Raw genomic sequence first — 26,669 nt, 5'->3', positions numbered from 1 at the left:
CACGGTGGCTCATGCCTGTAATCCCAGTGTTTTGGGAGCCCAAGGCAGGTGGATCACTTGAGACCAAGGTGAGTACATTGCTTGAGCCCAGGTGTTCCAGACCAACCTGGACAACATGGTGAGACCCCATCTCTACAAAAAATACAAAATTTATCTGGGGGTGGTGGCATGTGCCTGTAGGCCCAGCTGATTGGGAGGCTGAGGTGGGAGGATCTCTTAAGCCAGGGAGGTGGAGGTTGCATTGAGCTGAGGATGTGCCATTGCACTCCAGCCTGGGCAACAGAGTGAGACCCTGTCTCAAAAAAAAAAAAATTAGCTGAGCTGGCTGGTGTACACCTGTAGTCCCACCTACTTGGGAGGTGGAGGTGGAGGATAGCTTGAGCCCAGGAAGTTGAGGCTGCAGTGAGCTGTGATTGCCCTACAGGACTCCAGCCTGGGCAATAGAGTGAGATTTCATCTCAAAAAAACACCAGGCTAGGTGCGGTGGCTCAAGCCTGTGATCCCAGCACTTTGGGAGGCCGAGGTGGGTGGATTACTTGAGGTCTGGAGTTCGAGACCAGCCTGGCCAACATGGTAAAATCCTATCTCTACTAAAAATACAAAAATTAGCCAGGTGTGGTGGCAGATGCCTGTAATCCCAGCTACTCGGGAGGCTGAGGCAGGAGAATTGATTGAGCCTAGGAGGCGGAGGTTGCAATGAGCCAAGATAGTACCACTGGACTCCAGTCTGGGTGACAGAGCAAGACTGTCTCAAAAAAAAAAAAAAAAAAGATAAATATAGATTATGTCAAGTAAGTAGTGGGATTTTAGTTTTTGTGTGTGTGTTTTAAGGAAGAGAAATAGTATTGGGCTGGGCACGGTGGCTCACACCTGTAATCACAGCACTTTGGGAGGTAGAGGCGGGGAGATCACCTGAGGTTGGGAGTTCGAGACCAGCCTGACCAACATGGAGAAACCCCATCTCTACTAAAAATACAAAATGGGCTGGGCATGGTGGCTCACGCTTGTAATCCCAGCACTTTGGAAGGCCGAGGCGGGTGGATCACCTGAGGTCGGGAGTTCCAGACCAGCCTGACCAACATGGTGAAACCCCATGTCTACTAAAAATACAAAATTTGCCAGGCATGGTAGTGCATGCCTGTAATCCCAGCTACTCGGGAGACTAAGGCAGGAAAATCGCTTGAACCCAGGAGGCGGAGGTTGCGGTGAGCCGAGATCGTGCCATTGCATTCCAGCCTGGGCAGCAAGAGTGAAACCCCATCTCAAAAAAAAAAAAAAAAAAATTATTATGGTTGAAATTTTAGCTGTGTTGGTCAGGGGAGGCTTCTTTGTGGCAGTGACATTTGAGCAGAGGCCTGAAGGAGGGAAGGCCGCTGCAAATCTGGACTGGAGAAACAGCCTGTGCAAAGGCCCTGAGGCAGGACTGTGTCTGAGATTTTTTTTTTTTTTTGATATGGAGTCTTGCTCTGTTGCCCAGGCTGGAGTGCAATGGCAAGATCTTGGCCCTCACCGCAACCTCTGCCTCCTGGACTCAAGTGATTCTCCTGCCTCAGCCTCCCAAGTAGCTGGGATTATAGGCACCCACCACCACGCCTGGCTAGTTTTTGTATTTTTATTAGAGATGAGGTTTCGCCATGTTGGCCAGGCTGGTCGAGAACTCCTGACCTCCAGTGATCCACCCACCTTGGCCTCCCAAAGTGCTGGGATTACAGGCATGAGCCGCCTCACCCTGGCCTGTGTCTGAGATTTTTAGGGAACAGTGAGGAGGCCATTGTGGCTGGAGCAGAATGAGTAAGGGGGGAAGGGATAATCATGGGACAGGACCTGTGAGCTGCAGTGAGGACTTTGGATTTTGCCCAGATGAAGGTGGGATCCATCGAAGGTTCTGAGCAGAGGGAGGACTTGATCTCATTCAGGTGTTTCCAAGCTCCCCCTGGTGGCCATTGAAGAAAGACTGGGGGTTGAAAACAGGAGGGGGGTACTAGGGCAGAGGTGAATGCAACCAGTCCTGGCTAGGGATGAGGGGAGCTGGCCAAGGAGTGGGTGAGAAGTAGACAGATTCTGGATAGATTCTGGCAGCAAGGCTGATTTGAGGTACAAAGGAAAGAGTGAATGATCCCATAAATTTTGGCCTCGGGGTGTCCCCAGCACAGCAGTGGGGATGGGTGCACATCGGTGCTCAACAAGTTCCATCTTTGCAATTCTGTGTCTCCCGTCTCTTTTAGGGTGTCTGTCTTTCTTTAACATCCTCCACTTGGTTGGGCGCAGTGGCTCAGGCCTGTAATCCCAGCACTTTGGGAGGCCAAGGAGGGAGGATCACGTGAGGCCAGGACCAGCCTGGCCAACATGGTGGAACCCCGTCTTTACTAAAAATACAAAAATTAGCCAGGTGTGGTGGTGCATGTCTGTGATCCCAGCTACTCAGGAGGCTGAGGCAGAAAAATCACTTGAATCCAGGAGGTGGAGGTTGCAGTGAGCCAAGATCGTGCCACTGCGCTACTCCAGCCTGGGTCACAGAGAGAGACCATATCTCAAAAAAAAAAAAAAAAAAAAAAAAAAAAAAAAAAAAAAAAAAAATTCTCCACCTGAATGTCTGCCAGGAATTCCCTTAGGCTCCTCATCCCACCCCCCCACGTTTTTTTTTTTTGAGATGTTGTCTTGCTCTGTCACCCAGGCTGGAGTGCAGTAGCGCGATCTTGGCTCACTGCAACCTCCGCTTCCTGGGTTCAAGTGATTCTCATGCCTCAGCCTCCTGAATAGCTGGGACTACAGACACCTGCCACCATGCCTGGCTAATTTTTGTATTTTTAGTGGAGACAGGGTTTCATCATGTTGGCCAGGCTGGTCTCGAACTCTTGACCTCAAGTGATCCGCCCCACTTGGCCTCCCAAAGTGCTAGGATTACAGGCGTTACAGGCGTGAGCCACTGCGCCCGGCCTCCTCATTCCTCTTGACCTCCCTAACAGCGTTTCAGCCTCCTGACCCCTCTTCTTGCCCATCTCTTGCAGCTTCGAAGCAGAGAATGGGCCGACACCATCTCCTGGCCGCAGCCCCCTGGACTCGCAGGCGAGCCCAGGACTCGTGCTGCACGCCGGGGTGGCCACCAGCCAGCGCCGGGAGTCCTTCTTGTACCGCTCAGACAGCGACTATGACATGTCACCCAAGACCATGTCCCGGAACTCATCAGTCACCAGCGAGGCGTGAGCATCCCTCTCCCCACATGCCAGTTCCCCCAGGCCTGGTCCTGCTGGAAGCTGCCCTTCCCAGCAAGGAGTGGGGGGCACCCACCCCTATCTTCCTCAGCACCCCCAACCTGTCCTCCCCAGTGAAGGGTAAGCAGCACCCTGCCCCTCCTATAAAGGGCTCAGTTCCTTTTTTTTTTTTTTTTCCTTTTCCTTTTTTGAGACGGAGTCTCGCTCTGTCGTCCAGGCTGGAGTGCAGAGGTGCGATCTCAGCTCATTGCAACCTCCGCCTCCTGGGTTCAAGTGATTCTCCTGCCTCAGCCTCCCGAGTAGCTGGGACTACAGGCATCCGCCATCATGCCTGGCTAATTTTGTATTTCTAGTAGAGACAGGGTTTCACCATGTTGGCCAGGCTGGTCTCAAACTCCTGACCTCAGGTGATCTGCCTGCCTTGGCCTCCCAGAGTGCTGGGATTACAGGCGTGAGCCACCGTGCCTGGCCTCAGTTCCTTTTTTTTTTTTTTTTTTTTGAGACGGCGTATCGCTCTGTTGTGTTGCCCAGGCTGGAGTGCAGTGGCGCAATCTCGGCTCACTGCAAGCTCCGCCTCCCAGGTTCACACCATTCTCCTGCCTCAGCCTCCCTAGTAGTTGGGACTACAGGCACCTGCCACCATGCCAGGCTAATTTTTTTGTATTTTTTAGTGGAGACGGGGTTTCACTGTGTTAGCCAGGATGGTCTCGATCTCCTGACCTCGTGATCCGCCCGCCTCAGCCTCCCAAAGTGCTGGGATTACAGGCGTGAGCCACCGTGCCCGGCCCTCAGTTCCTTTTTTAAAAAATATATTAAAATAGTGATCGGGTCTCACTATGTTTCCTGGACTGGTATCAAACTCCTGGGCTCAAGCGATCCTCCCACCTCAGCCTCCCAAAGTGCTGGGATTGCAGGCATGAGCCACCTCGCCTGCCCTCAGTTACTTTATAGCGTGTCCAGCCAGAAAGGTGTGAGTGCCCACCCACTGCGTCCTCCCACAGTGTGTGCATGTCACCTGACCCACCCCCCTCCCCTCCCCCAGGTTTTCCTGAGCTAACCTCCTTTATCGTGACACTTGTTGAGGTATGAGTTCCCCCTGAACCTGCTCAGCCTCTTCCTCTCTCACTGGGTTCCTCCAGGCCTTGCCCCCAGCCATTGCTGTGCACACCTCAACCCCCTTGGTCCCCTTCCTGTTCACTGCTCCCCTCATCAAGCCCCGCCCTTGCAATGCATTCACCTCGGGTCAGGCTTGGAAGCTCACACTCATAATCCTACCTAGCACATTTGGAGGCTGAGGCAGAAGGATTGCTTGAGCTCAGGAGTCTGAGACCAGCCTGGCCAACATAGCAAGACTTCATCTCTCTTTTTTTTTTTTTTTTTTTTTGAGATGGAATCTCACTCTGTCACCAGGCTGGAGTGCAGTGGCATGATCTTGGCTAACTGCAACCTCTGCCTCCCGGGTTCAAGCGATTCTTCTGCCTCAGCCTCCCAAGTAGCTGAGACTGCAGGCGTGCGTCACCACGCCCAGCTAATTTTTGTATTTTTAGTAGAGACAAGGTTTCACCATGCTGGCCAGGATAAGATGTCATCTCTTTAAAAGAAAAAATAAATAAATAAAAAGGTCAGGCACGGTGGCTCACGCCTGTAATCCCAGCACTTTGAGAGGCCAAAGTGGGCAGATTGTTCCAGGCCAGGAGTTTGAGACCATCCTGGCCAACATGATGAAACCCCGTCTCTACTAAAAATACAAAAATTAGTGGGGTGAGATGGCACATGCCTGTAATCCCAGCTTCTTGGGAGGCTGAGACAGGAGAATCGCTTGAACCTGGGAGGCAGAGGTTGCAGTGAGCTGAGATCATGCCACCACGCTCCAGCCTGGGTGACAGAGTGAGACTCTGTCTAAAAAAAAAAAGACAAAAAAAAAACACCCAACCATATTCATCTCTCCCCTCTCCCCTTTTCCACTTTGTCTCTTCTCCCCGGACCTACCTGAGCCACACTCCTTGACTGCCATTTCTTCCACGATCAGCCCTGGACATATGTCCACCCTTATGCAGTACAAGTGTTCTTTCCCTAGGTCCCACAGAATCCCCTCCCTCCCTCTCAGCCTCCCTGGGTCCAGCCTCACAGGGCATCTACCCCAGAGAGTTGCTTCTCTGCTGACCCCTGACCTGCCTCTGTCCTCAATCACAGGCACGCTGAAGACCTCATCGTAACACCGTTTGCTCAGGTGAGACCTCTTCCCAAATGGTTAAGGAGAGAAGGGGCTCCAATGCTCCGCTACACTTGGGGACAGGGCCCAGCCCCGCCGTCCCTCTGGGGAGACCCCCTCCCAAATGGTTAAGGAGAGAAGGGGCTCCAATGCTCCGCCACACTTGGGGACAGGGGCCAGCCCCGCTGCCCCTCTTGGGGGACCCCACTCCTCACTGCCGCTCCCCATCCCAGGTGCTGGCCAGCCTCCGGAGCGTCCGTAGCAACTTCTCACTCCTGACCAATGTGCCGGTTCCCAGTAACAAGTAAGTGAAGGCTGGGCTGCAACAGCTGTGATCATAAGGTGAAGTATATGCGGGTTCTGCTCTCAGCCCTGCTGTGTGACCTCGGGCAGGCAGGTGACCTCTCTGAACCTCTGTTCAGACAACAGCTCCCAGAGAGCCAGAGAGCCATTGCAGGTCAAGCGCCTAAGACACAGAGGTGTTTTTGTTGTTGTTGTTGTTGTTTGTTTGTTTGTTTTGAGATCACGTCTCACTCTGTCACACAGGCTGGAGTGCAGTAGTGTGATCTTGGCTCACTGCAACCTCTGCCTCCCGGGTTCAAGTGATTCTCCTGCCTCAGCCTCCCGGGTAGCTGGGATTACAGGCATGCACCACCACACCAGGCTAATTTTTGTATTTTTTGTAGAGATGGAGTTTCACCATGTTGGCCAGGCTGGTCTCAAACTCCTGATCTCAGGTGATCCACCCATCTCAGCCTCCCAAAGTGCTAGGATTACAGGTGTGAGCCTCTGCACCAGGCCCAGAGATTTTTATAAATAAAGATTTAGGGGTCTGGATGCATGGTGGTGAGGCCACAGCCACAGTCCCCAGGCCCACCCTGGACCTTGACACCAAGTTGCTGGGCAAATGGCGTTCCATGGTGCTTCTATTGCCCCTCTGTAAAGTGATGATCACAGCCAAGCATGCTGGCTTATGCCTGTAATCCAGCACTTTGGGAGGCCAAGGCAAGAGGATCACTTGAATTCAGCAGTTCAAGACCAGCCTGGGGGAAACAAAATGAGACCCTGTCTCTACAAAAAAAAAAAAAAAAAAATTAGCCCAGCATGGTGGCATGTGCCTGTGGTTCCCACCTACACAGGAGGCTAAGGCAGGAGGATAGTTTTGAGCCCAGGAGGTTGAGGCTGCAGTGAGCTGTGTTCCCACCACTGCACTCCAGCCTGGGTGACAGAGCAAGACCCTGGCTCAAAAAATAAATAGATAAATAAAGTGGGGATTACAATAATGCCTCCCTTAGATAACTGCTGTGAGGAGAGGAGATGATGTCTAGAAAGTGCTAGAATATTGCCCTGCACGTAGTAAGTGCAGAGTAGTAAGTGCAAGGGATGTGGCTGAGAGCTGCCAGTCCTTCTGGGGGTGGGGGATAGAGACATCCTTAGGGGCTTGGAGGATTTGTGGAGAGTTAGTCAAGGGAGCAGAGATCTTGGAAACCCAGGGCCTGACCTTAAGGCAGATGAGCCACGTGGTCTTGAAGAAGCTGTTTCACCTCCTTGAGCCTCAGTTTCCACATCTATAAAATGGATTTTTCTGGGGCTCATTGAGGCTGCAGGCAGAGTACATGGCAGCGTCCTTAGGACACGGTGAGCTTTCAGACAAATGAAAATTGGCACTGTTCATGGAAAGCGGGAGGCAGGGAGCTGGTGGGGGGACCCAGGCTGACGTTGCAGCCCCATTTTTTATTTTTGCAGGCGGTCCCCGCTGGGCGGCCCCACCCCTGTCTGCAAGGCCACGCTGTCAGGTAGCTAAGCCCAGAGGGATGGGAAGGGGTCCCTCTTGCTGCCCCAGTGAGGGTCCCTCAGCCCCTTCCCCACCCAGCAGTCCACTCACCTGGCGAACCCCGTCACCGCGGGCTGGGGCCTCTGGGCTTCTGCCTACAGACCTTCTCAGTCACTACCCTGGCTGCCCCTTCCTTAGAAGAAACGTGTCAGCAGTTGGCCCGGGAGACTCTGGAGGAGCTGGACTGGTGTCTGGAGCAGCTGGAGACCATGCAGACCTATCGCTCTGTCAGCGAGATGGCCTCGCACAAGGTGTGCAGGTGGTGGGCAGAACCCCTGGGCGGGGCCGGCGGGGGCGGGGCCACTGGGTAGAGCCAACCACTGGATGGGACCAGTGAGCGCGGCCTGCGGATGGAGCCAGCCACGAGGTTGTTCCTGTGGGCGGAGATAGCTACTGGGTGTGGCTGATTAGGGCAGGGCCAATCCCTGGGCGGGGGCTGGTGGAGATGGGCCCTATGGGTGGAGCCAACCACTAGGTTAGGCCCGTAGCCGAGACCAACTATTGGGCGTGGCTCATGAGGGTGGGGCCCAACTCTGGGTAGGGTCTATGGTATGGGGTCAGTCCCTGGGTGGGGCCAACCCCTGGACGGCAGCTTCAAGGCTTGAAGCTCCTGTAGATTATGACTTTCCCCAGGGCTAGAGGAGCCTGGTGTGTGTTGTGGGGTGGGGTGTGTCTGTCTGGTTGTACATATGTCAATAGGTGACCCTTTCCGTTGGGGGGTTTTATGCTTTTATGGTCTGCAGGGGTGTATCTGTGGCTGTAGGTCTGTGTAGCTGCTGGTTTATTGGCTACGCATTTGCAGCGCTGGGGTGTTGGGAATAGATTCTGAAGAGTGGCACGCCAGTGTGTACTTGTGGAAGTGTATAGGTTTGCACGGGTGATTATGTGGGGTTATAGGTGTGTGGGGCTGTGCCAGAGGGGTGCACATGTCTGCAGGGGAGAGTTGGACCAGATGGGAAACTGAATGTATAGCTCTATGTGTTTGTGAATGTGTGTGTGTTTGCAGGGCCGCAGGGGTGACTGCAATGCTCCCATGTACAGTTGTGCAGACCATGCACTGCACGACTCCAGGGGACACCATTTAGGAAGCAGGCAGTATGTGTGAATGATGCTTCCTGGAGTTGGAGAAAGTGGTAACAGCCCTTGTGGGCGGGTGCCTATCAAGAAATGATCTGTAGGTGGGAGTGTCTTTGTTGGGGGGTGCTTACAGCAGTGGGTGGAGGCTTGTATGGGAACATAGCAGTCCGAGGGCGATTGTGTCCCTGAGGGTGGATCAAACATCTGAAATGTAGCTATGTCTCTGGATATGGGTCTGAGGATGTTTCTGCAATGGTGTGTGTGTGTGTGTGTGTGTATTTTTGCATCTGTGAGTGTATTTCCTTATGGATTTGTCGGAATATGTTTGTGTCCAAGGGCAATGGATATTTGCAATGGTTGGAAAGTGTGTCTGTGGGTGTGTTTAGTGTGTGTCTGTAAGTGTGGCTGGCTGGGGAGGCCAAGGCGGGCGGATCACCTGAGGTCGGGAGTTCGAGCAGCCTGACCAACATGGAGAAACCCCGTCTCTACTAAAGATACAAAATTAGCCGGGTGTGCTGGAGGGCGCCTGTAATCCCAACAACTCGGGATGCTGAGGCAGGAGAATCGCTTGAACCCGGAAGGCAGAGGTTGTGGTGAGCCGGGATCGTGCCATTGCACTCCAGCCTGGGTGACAAGAGTGAAAACTCCGTCTCAAAAAAAAAATAAAAAAATTGTGGCTGGTATCTCGGCGTCTGTCCATAGGTGTGGGTCTGGATGTGGGTCTGTGCCCTTGGATGGGGCGTGTCTGAAGGCGTTTGCTATATGCTCAGCTGTGGACCTATAAATGTGTTGGACATCAGAGTTATGACTGTCTCTGGGTGTGTGTGTTTGCTGTAAGTGTACAACAGAAAGCATTTGGGTATCTGTGTATATTCAAGTGTCAAGTGCCTGGATGTGTGTGGGTGTCCCTGGAAGGTGTGTCTCAGGGTGTTTGTACATCTGTGAGTGTAAAGTGGGTGTGTGTTTCTGTCTCTGGGTGTGTCCATGGAGGGGACGGGTCCTGATGGGGACAGCCCACCTAGGTTCTGGCTGAGGCCCATGGGCTCTGATGCCCCTTTAATGCCCCCCCACCCCCAGCACCACCTGACATCCCATGCAGCCTGCCAGTGCTGCAGTGAGCACACACGCACACACACGGGTGCACACACAGAGCTCCGCAGCCGCCTCCTGGGACCCTTGCCCTGTCCCCCTCCCATGGGCACGGACCCCCCACCGCCTCCACCCACTGCCGCAGGGGGGCCCATGGGGGCCCAGGGCTGGCGGACCATGTAACCAGGGCTGCCGCCGGGAGCGCGGAGGGGAAGGGAGCCCCCAGCCCTGCTGGGCCGGCCCAGGCCCCTCCGCGGCTCCCCCTTCCACTACCCACCTGCCCTGCACCCCCTCCCCAGTGGTTGTTAACCCCGGGACTCCCCAAGCCCAGCCTCTGTGTGCAGCAGCCCCAGGCGGGCTAAGTCTCCAAGATGCCCTTGGTGGATTTCTTCTGCGAGACCTGCTCCAAGCCGTGGCTGGTGGGCTGGTGGGACCAGGTAGGAGAGTGCAGGGTAGTGGGTGGGCAGGCATCCTGGCGAGCTGGGCCCCCAGTGTGGGCTTGTGTGTGCAGCTGTGCACGTGTATGGCCTGGAGATGAAGCCTTGTGACTGTCTCTGTGTGTGGCCCAGGGCTGGGCGTGGATGGCGGGCAGCTGGGGGTGTGTGACTCTCCCTGGGGGTGGACTGCGGGTCCCTCACTGGGTGTGACTGTGTCAGTGCCTGGATGTGTGTGTGTGTCTGCGATGGTGTGTGTCTGCCTGAGTATAGGCTTGTTTGCCTGGGTCACTGTGTGGCCCTGTCTGAGATCATCTGGCTCTGACCGTGGTGTTGTGTGTTGGGCTGTGTGTCTGAGCCCAGAGCTGCCTGATATTTTGGGGACATGTGACCCCAAATGTCAGTGACCACCTTATTTTGCATGCCCTTTGATCTGTGTGTCTGGGCTGTGTGACGCTGTGTAGGACTGAGAGCCTGTGATTGTGTGTGTGGTTGTGTGAGATTTTGTGGGTCCATCTTGTGTGGATGTGTGTGTCTCTGTACCCAGGGTCTCTGGGTGGCACCAGGAGGAGGGAGTGCCCTGTCCAAGCCTGGGCCATGCAGGCTCACCCCTCCTGCCAGGTGTCCCTCCTGCTTCCCTGGACAGAGTCTGCTTCTGCTTTTGGGGTGCTGTGGCAGAGCTTGGGGGTGGGGAGCCAATGCCCTTTCTCCTCTGTGTACAATGTCACAGCAGAGGCCTGTGCAGAGTGGCATGGGGGGACCAGGAGGAGCTTCCAAGCCCGGTTTTGGGTATACTCTGTTCATCCGTGCATCTGTCCACCTCTCTGGGGTTGGGGGAGAGGGGGCTATGATGGGAACCCCCCTCCCCCTCCCCTGGGTGATCAAACTGGGATTTCCTCAGCTCACCATTCTCCCCTACCCCGGCCAAACCTTTTTGTCCCCCTGAGCTTGGCTACCACGTTCCCTTTTTCCAAACTGAGCTGGAGGCCAGGAGCCAGGACCCCCAGGATTGGGGTCCATGTCTGGGAAGACTTGGGTCAGGGGCAGCTCTAGGAAGGCAAGGGTTAAGGGGCCTCTGGCTTGCCCCCCTTTTCCCTAGCTCAGCAGCTGGTTGGAGGGGGAGTTGCTAAGGAGACTCCCATCGCCATGGCGACGGGATTCTCCTGCTTCCCCATTGGCTCCCTGTTAGGCAGGAACCCCTCCCTTCCACAGGTGCCCCTCTAGCTCCTCCTTGGGGGAAATGAGGAGGGAAGCCCCTCTTTCCTCAGGCAGGGAGGGTTATGCTGATCATGACGCCCCAAACCTGGGGACCTCCATCCAGAGCTGCGAGGAGAGGAAAGGCTGACCCCACCCCCCCAGCAGTCTTATAGGGGCTCTGTTGGCTGAGCAGAAAAATAGGAGGGACTCATGGGGTCTTCAGGTGTTCTTGGGAGGGACTGACACCCTCGCCACCACTGTGCTTCCCCCATCATTTCTTCCTTGTTGACTCCTTTACCTTAGTTCAAGAGGATGTTGAACCGTGAGCTCACACACCTGTCAGAAATGAGCAGGTCGGGAAACCAGGTCTCAGAGTACATTTCCACAACATTCCTGGGTGAGTGAGGGGAAACACGTGGGATTGGAGGGGGGACACCTGGGGTAGAGAGGGGGCTGCCCCTGACCCTGGGTCCTGTTGCTCACATTTTCCCAGGGACTCTGACTCTCAACTCCCCAAAGGTCACAGTCACTCTATCCAAGAACCCTCACATTCCTGATGCCTCCAAACTCTGTGGGACCCCCAGCTTCTATAGAACCCAACATTTGAAATCATCTGTGAGCTTAAAACCCTTTTAAACTTTAAAAAGCCTCCAAGCGCTGGGCGCGGTGGCTCACACCTGTATTCCCAGCACTTTAGGAGGCCGAGGTGGGTGGATCACCTGAGGACTGGAGTTCTCAACCAGCCTGGCCAACATGGTGAAACCCCATCTCTACTAAAAATACAAATAATTAGCCAGGCATGGTGGTGGGTGCCTGTAATCCCAGCAACTCAGGAGGCTCAGGCAGAAGAGTCGCTTGAACCCAGGGGGTGGAGGTTGCAGTGAGCCAAGATCGCTCCATTGCACTCCAGCCTAAGCAACAATAGTGAAACTCTGTCTCAAAAAAAAAAAAAAAAAAAAAAAAAAATTAGCTGGGCATGGTGGTGTGTGCTTGTAATCTTAGCTACTTGGGAGGCTGAGGCAAGATAATCTCTTGAACTCAGGAGGCAGAGGTTGCAGTGAGCCAAGATCATGCCACTGCATTCCAGCCTGGGCAATAGAGTGAGACTCCGTCTCAAAACAAACAAACACCTCTTTGTTTTAGGCACTCACTTGAACCCGGGAGGCAGAGGTTGCAGTGAGCCGAGATCATGCCACTGCTGCACTCCAGCCTGGGCAACAGAGTGAGACTCTGTCTCAAAAAATCAACAAAAAAAAGCCTCCAAGCTGAAAAGCCTCCTGAACTGAGTATAACCCCAAATTCAATAGAATTTCCAAACTTGGATTGACTCCCTTCCAAACTCAGTAGACACGTCCAAACTCAAGAGAGATGCCCAAACTCAGTACAGTTCTCAAACTGAAGGGAAGTTCTGTGCTTCCGAGTCCACAAAAGGCCCCCAAACTTTAGCAAACCTCCAAACTGAAAAACCCCCCAAATTCAATAGGGTCTCCAAACTTGGTATGACCCCCCCAATTCAGTAGACTCCCAAAATGTTAGAACCCTAATCTCTAGAAGATTATCAAGCTTAAGAACCTGTAAGAGGCAGGAAGAGGCAGCTCATGCCTATAATCCCAGGACTTGGGAGGCTGAGGCAAGAGGATCGCTTGAGCCCAGGAGTTCAAGACCAGCCTGGGCAAAATAGTGAGAACCTGTCTCTACAAAAAAATTAAAAACTAGGCCGGGTGCAGTGGCTCACGCCTGTAATCCTAGCACTTTGGAAGGCCGAGGTGGGCAGATCATGAGATCAGGAGTTCAAGACCAGCCTGACCAACATGGTGAAACGCCGTCTCTACTAAAAATACAAAAATTAGCCGGGCATGTTGGCGCACGCCTGTAATCTCAGCTACTCAGGAGGCTGAGACAGGAGAATTGCTTCAGCCTGGGAGATGGAGGTTGCAGTGAGCTGAGATCGCGTCACTACACTCCAGCCTGGGTGACAGAGTGAGACTCCATCTCAAAAAAAATAAAAATAATAAAAATAAACAAAATAAAAAGCTAGTCAGGAATGGTGGCATGTGCCTGTGGTCCCAGCTACTTGGGAGGCTGAGGCAGGAGGATCACTTGAGCCCAGGAGTTCGAGGCTGCAGTGAGACATGATTGCACCACTGCACTCCAGCCTGAGCGACAGAGTTGAGATCCTGTCTCAAAAAAACAAACACCTGTAAGATTCCTAATTCAATGGAACCCCAAATGCACCAGAATACCCCAGATTCACTAGAACCCTTAAGTTCATGGGTACCTCAAAACCCTCAAGCTAAAGATGTCCCCCCAAACTCAGGATCATTTAATCCTCGCAGTTTATCACCACACCCCAAAGGCCCCCAAATTCAGGAACCGCCCAGACAAGCTCAAGAAAAGTGTTGGGGCTGGGCACGGTGGCTTATGCCTGTTGTAATTCCAGCACTTTGGGAGGCCGAGGCAGGTGGATCACTTGAGGTCAGGAGTTCAAGACCAGTCTGGCCAACATGATGAAACCCCATCTCTACTAAAAATATAAAAATTAGCCGGGCATGGTGGCGGGTGCCTGTAATCCCAGCTACTCGGGAGGCTGAGGTAGGAAAATCACTTGAACCCGGGAGGTGGAGGCTGCAGTGAGCCAGAGATCACGCCACTGCACTCCAGCCTGGGCGACAGAGCGAGACTCCGTCTCAAGAGAAAAAGTGTTCGGAGTTTCCTGTGCTCCCACCAGTGAGGGTGTGTCTCTGAGTTCTGAGGATCCACCCAATGGGAGCATAACATGCAAATGACCCGTATTAGGCCTTTTCATTGACTAGCTAGCTCCAGGTCACAATGGATGACCTTGGCTGAGCTCTGGAAGCCGCTGAAAGCTCAGGAAAAGGCTCCTGGGGCTGTTCCCCAGGCAGGCTGGTGCCAAGGTGGGTGGGGGAGGGGGGGGGCAGGGACATGGAGCCAGAGACCACTCTTCCCTCTTTCTTCCCAGTGATGCCACCCCCCCACACCAGCATTCTTGGCCCCCATGCCAGGGTCTTCCCCACCCAAAAAGGTTCCCTGGGTGTTTGGGGTAGGCAGCGGCTCTCCCTGGCATCCCCACCTCCCTTCCTGACTTCCCACACCACTCTCCATCCAAATCTGATGATCAGACTGGGCCCATCCCAGAGCCCTGGGCCCCCACTCCAGCCCACCACCTCCCGGAAGATTTCCCACATCCCCTCTGGTTTCCTGACTCTGAGTAGCCAGCAGCATCACAGCTGGAAGGGTTCTGCCCTTTCAGGTGAGCCTTCCCCGTACGTGGTAGAGGGCTGAAGGATATGGGAGCCTCCAGGGGTGGAGGGGGTGTTCACACTTGTTCCCACTCCCCATCTTCTGCAGACAAACAGAATGAAGTGGAGATCCCATCACCCACGATGAAGGAACGAGAAAAACAGCAAGCGCCGCGACCAAGACCCTCCCAGCCGCCCCCGCCCCCTGTACCACACTTACAGCCCATGTCCCAAATCACAGGGGTGAAAAAGTTGATGCATAGTAACAGCCTGAACAACTCTAACATTCCCCGATTTGGGGTGAAGACCGATCAAGAAGAGCTCCTGGCCCAAGTGGGTGGGGGCTCAGTAGGGGCAGGGCTGGAGGGGGTGGTCTCCTGGGACCCTGAGAAGGACTGGGCATTGGGTTATGTCTTAGGCCAGGTTTCCTAGAAGCAGAGCCTGAGATGAGGGTTTGAGCCCATCTTGAGGCAAGCATGCTGGCTCGTTGTACCTCTGTATCATTCATTGCTTGGAGGCCATCCCCAGGGGTGGACGTATCACCTCTTCCCTGTAGCTCCTGTTGGGACTAATCTTCTGGAAAAGCGGGCAGCTCTGAGCCTTAGCAGGCAACACTCCCAGCTGCAGGGGGATTGGTGTACACCAGTGACGCTGATCCAGACTGTGCCCCCATAGTGTCCCCAACAGTCCAGATGGGGGTTTCACTCCTAGCTCTTCCAAGGGACAGCGGCAGTGGAAGTGATCCATCTTTGGTGACTCACTCAGCTGAGGCTTATTGTAACCCTCTTTGAGCCACCTCCTCCAGTGAATCTTCCATTCAGTCACCTGGCATTTAGTTATTTATTTTTAGTTATTTATTTATTTTGAGATGGAGACTCGCTCTGTCGCCCAGGCTGGAGTGCAGTAGTGTGATCTCGGCTCACAGCAACCTCCACCTCCTGGGTTCAAGCGATTCTCCTGCCTCACCCTCCTGAGTAGCTGGGACTAAAGGCGTGTGCCACCACACCTGGCTAATTTTTGTATTTTTAGTAGAAATGGGGTTTCACCATGTTGACCAGGCTGGTCTCGAACTCCTGGCCTCAAGTAATCCACCCACCTTAGCCTCACAAAGTGCTGGGATTGCAGGCGTGAGCCACTGCAGCCAGCCAACTGGTGTTTATTAAGCAGCTACTACGTGCTGGCCCTTTTCTGGATTCTGGAGAGACATGGAAAATAAGCCCTTCTTCCTTTCTCCCCTGGGGCTCGTAAACAGCTTAGCTAAGAGGCTGAGATGTGCTGGGGGCCAGTTGTGCTGGGTTCCCATCCTAGCTTTGCCACTTATGAGCTGCATGATCTTGGAGAAGTCACATCGCTTCTCTGAGCCTTGGTGCCTTCACCTGCCAAATGAGATCAAGTGCTTAGAGCAATACTTGGCAGATCATAAGTGCTCAAAAGACAGTGGCTGTGATTGCTTTCGTTATTTTGCAGCCCAGTAGGACCAGGGCAGTACATTCTGTGCTGTTGAACCTGTCACCCACTGGGTGAGGAATAATGGTGCTTCCTTCAGACCAAGGCTTCAAACTCCTAGGATATATTCTCCAGAGCCCTGAGTCTTACAGGCTACTGACCTCTGGCCTCCATCTCCACCAGGAACTGGAGAACCTGAATAAGTGGGGCCTGAACATCTTTTGCGTGTCGGATTACGCCGGAGGCCGCTCGCTCACCTGCATCATGTACATGATATTCCAGGTGATGGGGACAGCCGGGAGTGGGCCCGGGTGAGGGGCTCAGAGCGGGGCACTGGGGGCCGGCGGAGGTCACCACCCTGCCCTGCCTGCTCTCAGGAGCGGGACCTGCTGAAGAAATTCCGCATCCCTGTGGACACGATGGTGACATACATGCTGACGTTGGAGGATCACTACCACGCTGACGTGGCCTACCATAACAGCCTGCACGCAGCCGACGTGCTGCAGTCCACCCACGTACTGCTGGCCACGCCTGCGCTAGATGTGAGTGACTGCCCTGTCTCCCCGTCCCCGTCTGTCTTTGTGACTGCCTCTTCAGCCTCCTGTGTGTCTCTCTGACCCTGTGTCTCTGACCTCCATCTCTCTTTGACCCCACTTCTCTCTTTTTTTTTTTTTTTTTTTTTTTTTTGAGATGGAGTCTCGCTCTGCCGCCCAGGCTAGTGTGCAGTGGCACGATCTCGGCTCACTGCAACCTCCACCTCCTGGGTTCAAGCGATTCTCCTGCCTCAGCCTCCAAAGTAGCCGGGACTACAGGCGCCCACCACCACACCTGGCTAAGTTTTTATAATATTTTTAGTAGAGATGGGGTTTCGCCAAGTTGGACAGGCTGGTCTCAAACTCCCGACCTCGTGATCCACCCACCTTGGCCTCCCAAAGTGCTGGGAGTAGAGGCATGAGCCACTGTGCCCGGCCAAAACTCTTATTTATTTAAAAAAAAAAAAAAAAAAAAAATGTTTTAGGCCAGGTGCGGTGGCTCATGCCTGTAATCCTGGCACTTTGGGAGGCCAAGATGGGTGGATCATCTGAGGTCGGGAGTTCAAGACCAGCCTGACCAACATGGTGAAACCCTGTCTCTACTAAAAATATAAAAATTAGCCGGGCATGGTGGGGCATGCCTGTAATCCCAGCTACTCCAGAGGCTGAGGCAGGAGAATCGCTGGAACCCAGTAGGTGGAGGTTGCAGTGAGCCAAGATTGCGCCACTGCACTCCAGCCTGGGCAACAAAGTGAGACTCCATCTCAAAAAAAATAAAACAAAATAAAAATTGGGGAGGGCCAGGCATGGTGCCTCACACCTGTAATCCCAGTACTTTGGGAGGCCGAGGCAGGTGAATCACCTGAGGTCAGAAATGGCCAACATGGCGAAACCCTTGTCTCTACAAAAAATATTTAAAAAATCAGCCGGGCGTGGTGGTGGGAGCCTGTAATCCCAGCTACTCGGGAGGTTGAACCAGGAGAGTTGCTCGAACCCGGGATGGGGAAGTTGCAGTGAGCCAAGATCGTGCCACTGCATTCCAACCTGGGCAACAAGAGCAGAACTCTGTCTCAAAAAAAAAAAAAAAAAAAATTAAATTTGAGACAGGGCCTTGCTATGTTGCCCAGGATGGCCTTAAACTCCTGGCCTTGAAGTCCTAGGCTCAAGTGATCCTCCTATCTCAGCCTCCTAAGTAGCTGAGACAACAGGCGCTCACCACCATGCATAGCTTCAACTCTGTTTTTCTAACATCCGTCTCTGTACTCCCAGGCAGTGTTCACGGACCTGGAGATTCTTGCCGCCCTCTTTGCGGCTGCCATCCACGATGTAGATCACCCTGGGGTCTCCAACCAGTTCCTCATCAATACCAGTGAGTGGCCCTCGCCAGGGGCGGGGTTTGCTGAGTTGGAGGCCGTGTTGGCCAGGCTGGGGGCGGAACTGACTAGGCTGAAGGCGGGGCTGGCTGGCCTGGGGGCGGGGCTGGCTGGGCTGTAAAGGGGATGGCCGGGCAGGAGGCGGGGCTGGGGGCGGGGCTTGCTGGGCTGGAAAGGGGATGGCCGGGCTAGGGTAGAGCTGACTGGGCTGGAGGCGAGGCTGGCCGGGCTGGGGAGGGGTTAGCTAGTTGGGGGCGGAGCTGGCCCTCCTGCGGTTGGGGCTGCACACGTGGGCCCTCCCCTGACCTCCGGGTTGGGCTGCAGATTCGGAGCTGGCGCTCATGTACAACGATGAGTCGGTGCTCGAGAATCACCACCTGGCCGTGGGCTTCAAGCTGCTGCAGGAGGACAACTGCGACATCTTCCAGAACCTCAGCAAGCGCCAGCGGCAGAGCCTACGCAAGATGGTCATCGACATGGTGGGCGGGGCTGGGGCGGGACGGAGCGGGAAAGGAAGCCTAGGAGTCGAGGGCTTTGGGGAGGAGTGGGTCTGAGTCCCAGAGGAACCTTCAACCTGGACAGAACGGGCGGCTTCTACCTGGTGAAAACTTCAGAGGCCCGGGTCAGTCTGGGGGGCGGGTGTCAGCGGCCCCAGTGACCCCCCCCTTGCCCGCAGGTGCTGGCCACGGACATGTCCAAGCACATGACCCTCCTGGCTGACCTGAAGACCATGGTGGAGACCAAGAAAGTGACCAGCTCAGGGGTCCTCCTGCTGGATAACTACTCCGACCGCATCCAGGTGCCCCCACGCCCCATCATTTAAGGAGGGGGGGACACTCCCCCAGCCACGCCTTTAGGTCTGGGTAGCTAACTGCACCTTCCTCAGCCTCTTTCTCCCAAGTGGCCCATCTTCTTGTGTCTTTCTGTTTTTTTGTTTGTTTGTTTGTTTTTGAGACGGAGTCTTGCTCTTGTTGCCCAGGCTGGAATGCAATGGCGCCATCTTGGCTCACTGCAACCTCCGCCTCCCGCCTCCCGGGTTCAAACGATTCTTCTGTCTCAGCCTCCCGTGTAGCTGGGATCACAGGCATGCGCCACCATGCCCAGCTAATTTTGTACTTTTAGTAGAGACAGGGTTTCTCCATGTCTGTCAGGCTGGTCTCGAACTCCCGACCTCAGGTGATGCCCCCCTGCCTTGGCCTCCCAAAGTGCTGGGATTACAGGCATGAGCCACCGCGCCCACCCCTCTTTTTTAAAATTTATTTTTATTTACTTCGTATGTTTAAAGGAGAGTTGGGGTCTCACTATGTCACCCAGTCTGGTCTCAAACTCCTGAGCTGAAGTTATCCTCCTGTCTTGGCCTGCCAAAGTGCTGGGATAGCTGGCGTGAGCCACCACACCTGACCTCTTTCTTTCTGTCTGTCCCCTTCTCCATCTTCACTTTCCAATCCCATCTCTCCCACCATTTCCTCCCATTTCCCCCAATTCCTCCTTTCTTCTCATTAACCCCTTCCAGGTCCCCTGTCCCTCTCCCTAACCATCTTCTCTTCCCTCACCCCCCTTCTGACTCCTCCCATATTTTCTCCATCTCCCACACACCTCTCCCTGTTACCTCCTCTGTTCTCTCTTCTCCCCGCCTCCTCTCCCTACTCCCTACTCCCTCCCTCCCCAGGTGGGAGATAAGAAAGCCTGAAAGCTGGGTGTGGTGGCTCACGCCTATAATCTCAACTACTCCAGAGGCTGAGGCAGGAGGACTGTTTGAGGCCAGCCAGAGCAACATTGCAAGATCCTCTTTTCCTTTCCTTTCCTTTACTGTCCTGTCTTATCCTTTCCTTCTTCTTTCTCTTTCTTCTTTTCTGTTTTTGGTTTTTTGTTTGTTTGTTTGTTTTTTGAGATCGGGTCTCTCTGTCACCCAGGCTAGAGGGCACGGATTTTGGTTCCCTGCAAACTCCGCCTCCTGGGCTCAAGCAATTCTCCTGCCTCAGCCTCTAGAGTAGCTGGGATTACAGGTGCCTACCACCAGACCTGGCTAATTTTTGTATTTTTAGTAGACATGGGGTTTCGCCATCTTGGCCAGGCTGATCTCAAACTCCTGACCTCAAGTGATCTGCCCACCTTGGCCTCCCAAAGTGCTGTGATTACAGACGTGAGCCACTGCGCCCAGCCCCATTCTTTTTCTTTTCTTTTCTTTTCTTTTTTTTTCTGAGATGGAGTCTCACTCTGTCGCCTAGGCTGGAGGGCAGTGGCTTGATCTCGGCTCACTGCAACCTCCGCCTCCTGGGTTCAAGCAATTTTCCTGCCTCAGCCCCACTATAGCTGGGATTACAGGCATGTGCCACCATGCCTGGCTAATTTTTTTGTATTTTTAGTAGAGACAGGGTTTCACCATGTTGGCCAGGCTGGTCTTGAACTCCTGACCTCATCATGATCCACCCACCTCGGCATCCCAAAGTGCTGGGATTACAGGCGTGAGCCACTGCGCCCAGCTCCCATTTCTTAAAAAAGAAAGAATGCCTGAGGTCTCAGACTGGGACAGAGGCATAGCCTCTGAAGTCTCCCCTGTGCCCCGAACTCATGCAGGTCCTCCGGAACATGGTGCACTGTGCAGACCTCAGCAACCCCACCAAGCCACTGGAGCTGTACCGCCAGTGGACAGACCGCATCATGGCTGAGTTCTTCCAGCAGGGTGACCGTGAGCGCGAGCGTGGCATGGAAATCAGCCCCATGTGTGACAAGCACACTGCCTCCGTGGAGAAGTCTCAGGTACAGGCTCGGGGCACTGATGGACGGGGACAGGGTGGGTCTCCCCAGCCCATCTTGGCCTGAAGTTCTGAGGCCCAGGAGCTCCTCCTCTGCCTTTCCACAATGCTAAGTTGTCCTGTTTTTTGTTTTGTTTTTGAGACGGAGTCTCATTCTATTGCCCAGGCTGGAGTACAATGGCATGATCTCAGCTCACTGCAACCTCCGCCTCTCGGGTTCAGGTGATTCTCCTGCCTCAGCCTCCCAAGTAGCTGGGATTACAGGCGTGCACCACCATGCCTGGCTAATTTTTGTATTTTTAGTAGAGATGGGGTTTCACCATGTTGGCCAGGCTGGTCTCGAACTCTTGACCTCGTGATCCACCCACCTCGGCCTCCTAAAATGCCAGGATTACAAGCGTGAGCCGCCGCGCCCAGCCTCCTGTTTTTCTTTTATTTATGTTTTATTTATTTATTTTGAGACCAGGTCTTGCACTGTTGCCCAGGGTGGCATGCAGTAGTGTGATCATAGCTCACTGCAGCCTTGAATTCCTGGGCTCAAGCGATCCTCCTGCCTCAGCCTCCAGAGTAGCTGGGAATACAGGCGCACACCGCCACACCTGGCTAATTTTTAAAAATTTTTTGTTGAGATAGGGGTTTGCTGTGTTGCCAGTCTTGTCTTGAACTCCTGGGCTCAAACCTTGGCCTCCCAAAGTGCTGGGATATGGGGTGAGTCACCATACCCGGCCTTGTTTTCATTTTTCTTTTTCTTTTTTTTCTGAGACAGGGTCTCATTGTGCCACCCAGGCTGGAGTGCAGGGGCGTGATCTTGGCTCACTGCAACCTCCACCTCCTGGGCTAAAATGATCCTCCACCCCCGCCTCCAGGGTAACGGAGACTACAGGCATGCACCACCACACTCAGCTAATTTTGTATTTTTCATAGAGACAGGGTTTTGTCATGTTGCCCAGGTTGTTCTCGAACTCCTGGGCTCACTCAATCTGCCTCCCTCAGCCTCCCAAAGTGCTGGGATTACAGGCATAAGCCACCATGCCCGGCCTCCCCCTGCTCATTTGTAAAGACCAAAAATGTCTCCAGACATTGCCAAATGTCCCCTAGGAGTACAAAATCACTCACACACACACCCCATGGAAAACTAATGTTATACACTTTATAATGTAGTTATTATGTTCATAGGCAACTTCCTAGCAATAGTTTGTGGATTTAGCTTTTTTTTTTTTTTTTTGAGATGAAGTCTCGCTCTTGTCCCCCAGGCTAGAGTGCAATGGCGTGATCTTGGCTCACTGCAACCTCTGCCTCCCGGGTTCGAGCGATTCTCCTGCCTCAGCCTCCTGAGTAGCTGGGATTACATGTGCCCGCCACCATGCCCCGCTAATTTTTGTATTTTTAGTAAAGACAGGGTTTCACCATGTTGGCCAGGCTGGTCTTGAACTCCAGACATCAGGTGATCCGCCCACCTCGGCCTCCCAAAGTGCTGGGATTACAGGCGTGAGCCACCACGTCCGGCCTACTTTTTTTTTTTTCCGAGACGGAGTCTCGCTGTGATGCCTAGGCTGGAGTGCAATGGCACAATCTTGGCTCACTGCAACTTCCGCCTCCCGGGTTCAAGCAATTCTCCCTGCCTCAGCCTCCCGAGTAGCTGGAATTGCATTTAGCTTTTTAAAAAATAGGCCAGGTGCAGTGGCTCACGCCTGTAATCCCAGCACTTTGGGAGGCTGAGGTGGGTGGATCACCTGAGGTCAAGAGCTCGAGACCAACCTTGTCAACATGGTGAAACCCCATCTCTACAAAAACAAGCCAGGCATAGTGACATATGTTTGTAGTCCCAGCTACTTTGGAGGCTGAGGCAGGAGAATCGCTTGAACCCAGGAGGCAGAGGTTGCAGTGAGCCGAGATCGCACCCTTGCACTGCAGCCTGGGTGACAGAGTGAGACTGTGTCTTCAAAAAAAAAAAAAAGAAAGAAAAGAAAAACAGAGAAATACATACAGGGTTGGGTACAGTGGCTGTCACCTCTAATCCCAACACTTTAGGAGGCCAAAATAGGCAGATCGCTTGAGCTCAGGAGTTTGAGACCAGCCAAGGCAATGTGACAAGAACCGGTTTCTACAAAAAATACAGTAATTAACAGTGTGGTAACGTGCGCCTTTAGTCCCAGCTACTGGGGAGACTGAGGTGGGAGGATCGCTTGAGCTGGGGAGTTCAAGACTGCAATGAGCTATGATCACACCACTGCACTCCAGCCTGGGTGACAGAGTGAGACACTGTGTCAAAAAAAAAAAAATGCTGGGTGCAGTGACCCACGCCTGTAATCCCAGGACTTTGGGAGGCCAAGGTGGGCTGATCACAAGGTCAGGAGATCTAGACCATCCTGGCTAACATGGTGAAACCCCCTATCTACGAAAAATAGAAAAATTAGCCGGGCACGATGGCGGGCGCCTATAGTCCCAGCTAATTGGGAGGCTGAGGCAGGAGAATGGCGTGAGCCTGGGAGGCAGAGCTTGCAGTGAGCCGAGATCGAGCCACTGCACTCCAGCTTGGGCGACAGAGCCAGACTCCGTCTCAAAAAAAAAAAAAGAAAAGTGTGTGTGTGTGTGTGTGTGTCTGTGTGTGTATAAACTGCATCAATGTATACATTTTTTTGTTTTTGTTTTTGAGATGGAGTCTTGCTCTGTCACCCAGGCTGGAGTGCAGTGGCGCGATCTCAGCTCACTGCAACCTCCACCTCCCAGGTTCAAGCGATTCTCCTATCTCAGCCTCCCAAGTAGCTGGAACTACAGGCACGCACCACCAGGCCCAGCTAATTTTTGTATTTTTGGTAGAGATGCGGTTTCACCATGCTGGCTGGCCTGGTCTCGAACTCCTGACCTCAAATGATCTGACCGCCTCAGCCTCCCAAAGTGCTGGGATTATAGACATGAGCCACCATGCCCGGCCCATAAGCATGTTTTTCATTTCATTAGCTCCTATAATGTGGTGGTATCATCCACCCCACAGGCCGCCCGTTTATACTTTCTTCCCCTCCACCAGGTGGGTTTTATTGACTACATTGTGCACCCATTGTGGGAGACCTGGGCGGACCTTGTCCACCCAGATGCCCAGGAGATCTTGGACACTTTGGAGGACAACCGGGACTGGTACTACAGCGCCATCCGGCAGAGCCCGTCTCCGCCACCCGAGGAGGAGTCAAGGGGGCCAGGCCACCCACCTCCGCCTGACAAGTTCCAGTTTGAGCTGACGCTGGAGGAGGAAGAAGAGGAAGAAATATCAATGGCCCAGATACCGTGCACAGCCCAAGAGGCATTGACAGCGCAGGGATTGTCAGGAGCCGAGGAAGCTCTGGATGCAACCAGGGCCCAGGAGGCATCCCCGGCCCAGGAGTCATTGGAAGTTATGGCACAGGAAGCATCCCTGGAGGCCGAGCTGGAGGAAGTGTATTTGACACAGCAGGCACAGTCCACGGGCAGTGCACCTGTGGCTCAGGATGAGTTCTTGTCCCAGGAGGAATCCGTGGTTGCTGTAAGCCACAGCAGCCCCTCTGCCCTGGCTCTTCAAAGCCCCCTTCTCCCTGCCTGGAGGACCCTGTCTGTTTCAGAGCATGCCCCGGGCCTCCCGGGCCTCCCCTCCACGGCGGCCGAGGTGGAGGCCCAACGAGAGCACCAGGCTGCCAAGAGGGCTTGCAGTGCCTGCGCAGGGACATTCGGGGAGGACACATCCACACTCCCAGCTCCTGGTGGGGGGGGGTCAGGTGGAGACCCTACCTGATCCCCAGACCTCTGTCCCTGTTCCCCTCCACTCCTCCCCTCACTCCCCTTCTCCCCCAACCACCTCCTCCGCTGCCTCAAAGACTCTTGGCCCTCCTGAGAAAAAAGAAAACGAAAAGTGTTTTGTTTTTTTTCTCTTTTCTTTTTTCCCCTTTCCCCCTGCCCCCACCCACGGGGCCTTTTTTTGGAGGTGGGGGCTGGGGAATGAGGGGCTGAGGTCCCGGAAGGGATTTTATTTTTTTGAATTTTAATTGTAACATTTTTAGAAAAAGAACAAAAAAAGAAAAAAAAAAGAAAGAAACACAGCAACTGTAGATGCTCCTGTTCCTGGTTCCCCCTTTCCACCTCCAAACCCCTCCCCTCACCTTCCCCCACCGCCCCCCAAGTTCCAGGCTCAGTCTTCCAGCCGCCTGGGAGTCTCTACCTGGGCCCAAGCAGGTGTGGGGCCTCCTTCTGGGCTTCTGAATTTTGGAGGATTTCTAGAACGTGGTCAGGAATAGCCATTCTAGGCGGGGCTGGAGCCAGGGTGGGGAGCAGTCACTGTGGGAGGTCCCAGCTCCAGCGCCCGTCTGGTTTGCTGCCTCCTCTCCCCCCTAAAAAAGTCTTCCGCTTGATTTTGCACAATCCCGGCGATACTCCTGGCGATACTGACTAGAAAGGCAGGGAGCTGGGGGAGCTGTTCACTTTAGGATACGGGGGTGGTGTGGAAGGGGGCGTTCACACCGCCAGCCTCAGGCCTGGGATTTGAGGAGGGCCCTAGACCTCCTCCACTCTCCATCCCCTTTCCCTTCCATTTTGGGTTCACTTTGAATTTTCCGTTTTGGGGGGTGGTGGCTCTGATCCACTCACACCTCCCCCCCACCACCCCACTTCTAGCTGCTTCTCCTCTTGTTTCTGCCTTAATAATTCCCACGGCCACAGGCAAGGGGGTTGCAGTGGCCGCCTGCACCTTGGGTGAGGCAGGGCCAGGCGCCCAGAACCCCCATCCTGGCCTCACCCCCCTTTCCAGGGTTCCCCGGACCCCACCTTCCACTTTCTGATCACAGCCCCCCGACCTTTTGCCCTAGAAGGAAGCAATAATGGTGTATACCTTCATTCTCATTCCTGGGCAACCCTTCCTTCCACCCTGGCACCAAAATAATTTCTCCTCCATCCGTACCTTGCCAAGCCTCTCCCTCTCCCCCAGCTAGTCCCTGAGCAATACGGCAGACAGATGCAAGGCCATTTTTCTCCAAGCCATGGGGGACTGTTTGGAAGGAAAGACCCCCTCTCTCCCTCCTCCCCTCGCCCCTCGGCCTGGTTCTGCAGCTGGACCAACCTCATCACCTGCCCCCTACCCAATTCTGAGCACACGGTACTGTAGCCCCCAGCTCCTCCCTAGCCTTCCATCCCTCTGTCCACCCCAGGGGGATGTAACCCCCCACTCGCACTCCCTTGATGCTGTCTGTACAGGGTTCATATTTTGTAGCGAAAGTCGTTTTTGTCCCAGCCGGCGATCGGAGTGGGCCTTTTCTTTCTTTTTGTTCATTCTTTATCTTTTTTTCTTTTCTTTCTTTCTTTTTTGTACATACTGTAAGGTTGGTTTGTAAATTATTCTACGGAGGCAAAAAGGGAAAATAAAAACTTGCCCTTCCCTGGCTGACCCAGTCGGGAAGGTAGGGAAGGGGGTCTCCCGTTGGGAGAGTCTCTGTTCCTGCTGTATTATACAAACTGTACCATAGTCCTGGGAAAAGGGTGGACTCACCGCTGTTGTTTTATGGGAAGTCGTGTCATCCTAGGGGTTGGGGCTGGGCAGAGCCTGTCCCCTCCCCTTTCTCCAGGAGCCAGGGGGTGACTGGAGAGACAGACCCCACCCCCAAGCAGGGCTCCTCTCCCCAGGGTGGGCACAGGACCTCTGTAAGCTGCTTGTGTATTGTCCACTTTGACGATCAGTCATTTGGTCTGTTGATCAATAATCCTTTGATCTTGTCTCCAATTAAACCGAGGCTTTCACCGATATTCCTGGCTGATGTGGCTTCATTCCCCACGTTGTTTGTTGAGGTGTCTCCCCGCTGCACCGTCTGCTTGGGTTGGGGAGGGAGTTTCTGTCCCTACTTGTTTCCCAGCAGACGGAATTGTGAAGTAGAGCTTGGACAGAGACATTCCCCAGCCTGAATCGGGTTATAAAATGGAAATTCAAGCCACACAGGGTTTGTTTTGTTTTGTTTTGTTTTGTTTTTGAGATGGAGCTTCCCTCTTGTTGCCCAGGATGGAGTGCAATGGCGCCATCTCGGCTCACTGCAACCTCTGCCTCCCGGGTTCAAGTGATTCTCCTGCCTCAGCCTCCCAAGTAGCTAGGATTACAGGCGCCCACCACCACGTCTGGCTAATTCTTCGTATTTTTTGTAGAGATGGAGTTTCACCATGTTGGTCAGGCTGGTCTGAAACTCCTGACCTCAGGTGATCCACCCGTCTCAACCTCCCAAAGTGCTGGGATTACAGGTG

The 26,669-nt window shown here is 53.9% G+C and overlaps 1 protein-coding gene across 4 annotated transcripts in view; it reads left to right on the top strand.

Moving 5' to 3' along the window:
- The window catches only part of PDE4A (phosphodiesterase 4A), a 53,660-nt gene extending 27,477 nt beyond the window's left edge, over window positions 1-26,183 (top strand). For 3 of the 4 annotated variants that reach the window (XM_030820874.1, XM_030820873.1, XM_030820875.1), the window contains 14 exons: window positions 3,009-3,200; window positions 5,406-5,442; window positions 5,658-5,728; window positions 7,171-7,220; window positions 7,397-7,509; window positions 11,359-11,452; window positions 14,425-14,648; window positions 15,945-16,043; window positions 16,139-16,303; window positions 17,564-17,663; window positions 17,992-18,146; window positions 18,344-18,466; window positions 20,245-20,427; window positions 23,452-26,183. In XM_030820874.1, the coding sequence (XP_030676734.1) occupies window positions 3,009-3,200; window positions 5,406-5,442; window positions 5,658-5,728; window positions 7,171-7,220; window positions 7,397-7,509; window positions 11,359-11,452; window positions 14,425-14,648; window positions 15,945-16,043; window positions 16,139-16,303; window positions 17,564-17,663; window positions 17,992-18,146; window positions 18,344-18,466; window positions 20,245-20,427; window positions 23,452-24,186 (2,341 nt within the window). In that variant the 3' untranslated portion in view covers window positions 24,187-26,183. Of the gene's footprint in view, window positions 1-3,008; window positions 3,201-5,405; window positions 5,443-5,657; window positions 5,729-7,170; window positions 7,221-7,396; window positions 7,510-9,457; window positions 9,862-11,358; window positions 11,453-14,424; window positions 14,649-15,944; window positions 16,044-16,138; window positions 16,304-17,563; window positions 17,664-17,991; window positions 18,147-18,343; window positions 18,467-20,244; window positions 20,428-23,451 lie in introns of those variants that run through there. The other variant, XM_003275745.3, reaches the window with a different exon arrangement.
- The last annotated feature ends 486 nt before the right edge of the window (window positions 26,184-26,669 follow it).

The sequence above is a fragment of the Nomascus leucogenys genome, chromosome 10 (assembly GCF_006542625.1).
Source record: "Nomascus leucogenys isolate Asia chromosome 10, Asia_NLE_v1, whole genome shotgun sequence".
In the NCBI taxonomy this organism is placed as follows: Eukaryota; Metazoa; Chordata; class Mammalia; order Primates; family Hylobatidae; genus Nomascus; species Nomascus leucogenys.
Note: the sequence above shows the minus strand (reverse complement) of the source record. Positions and strands in the feature narration are given on the sequence as shown.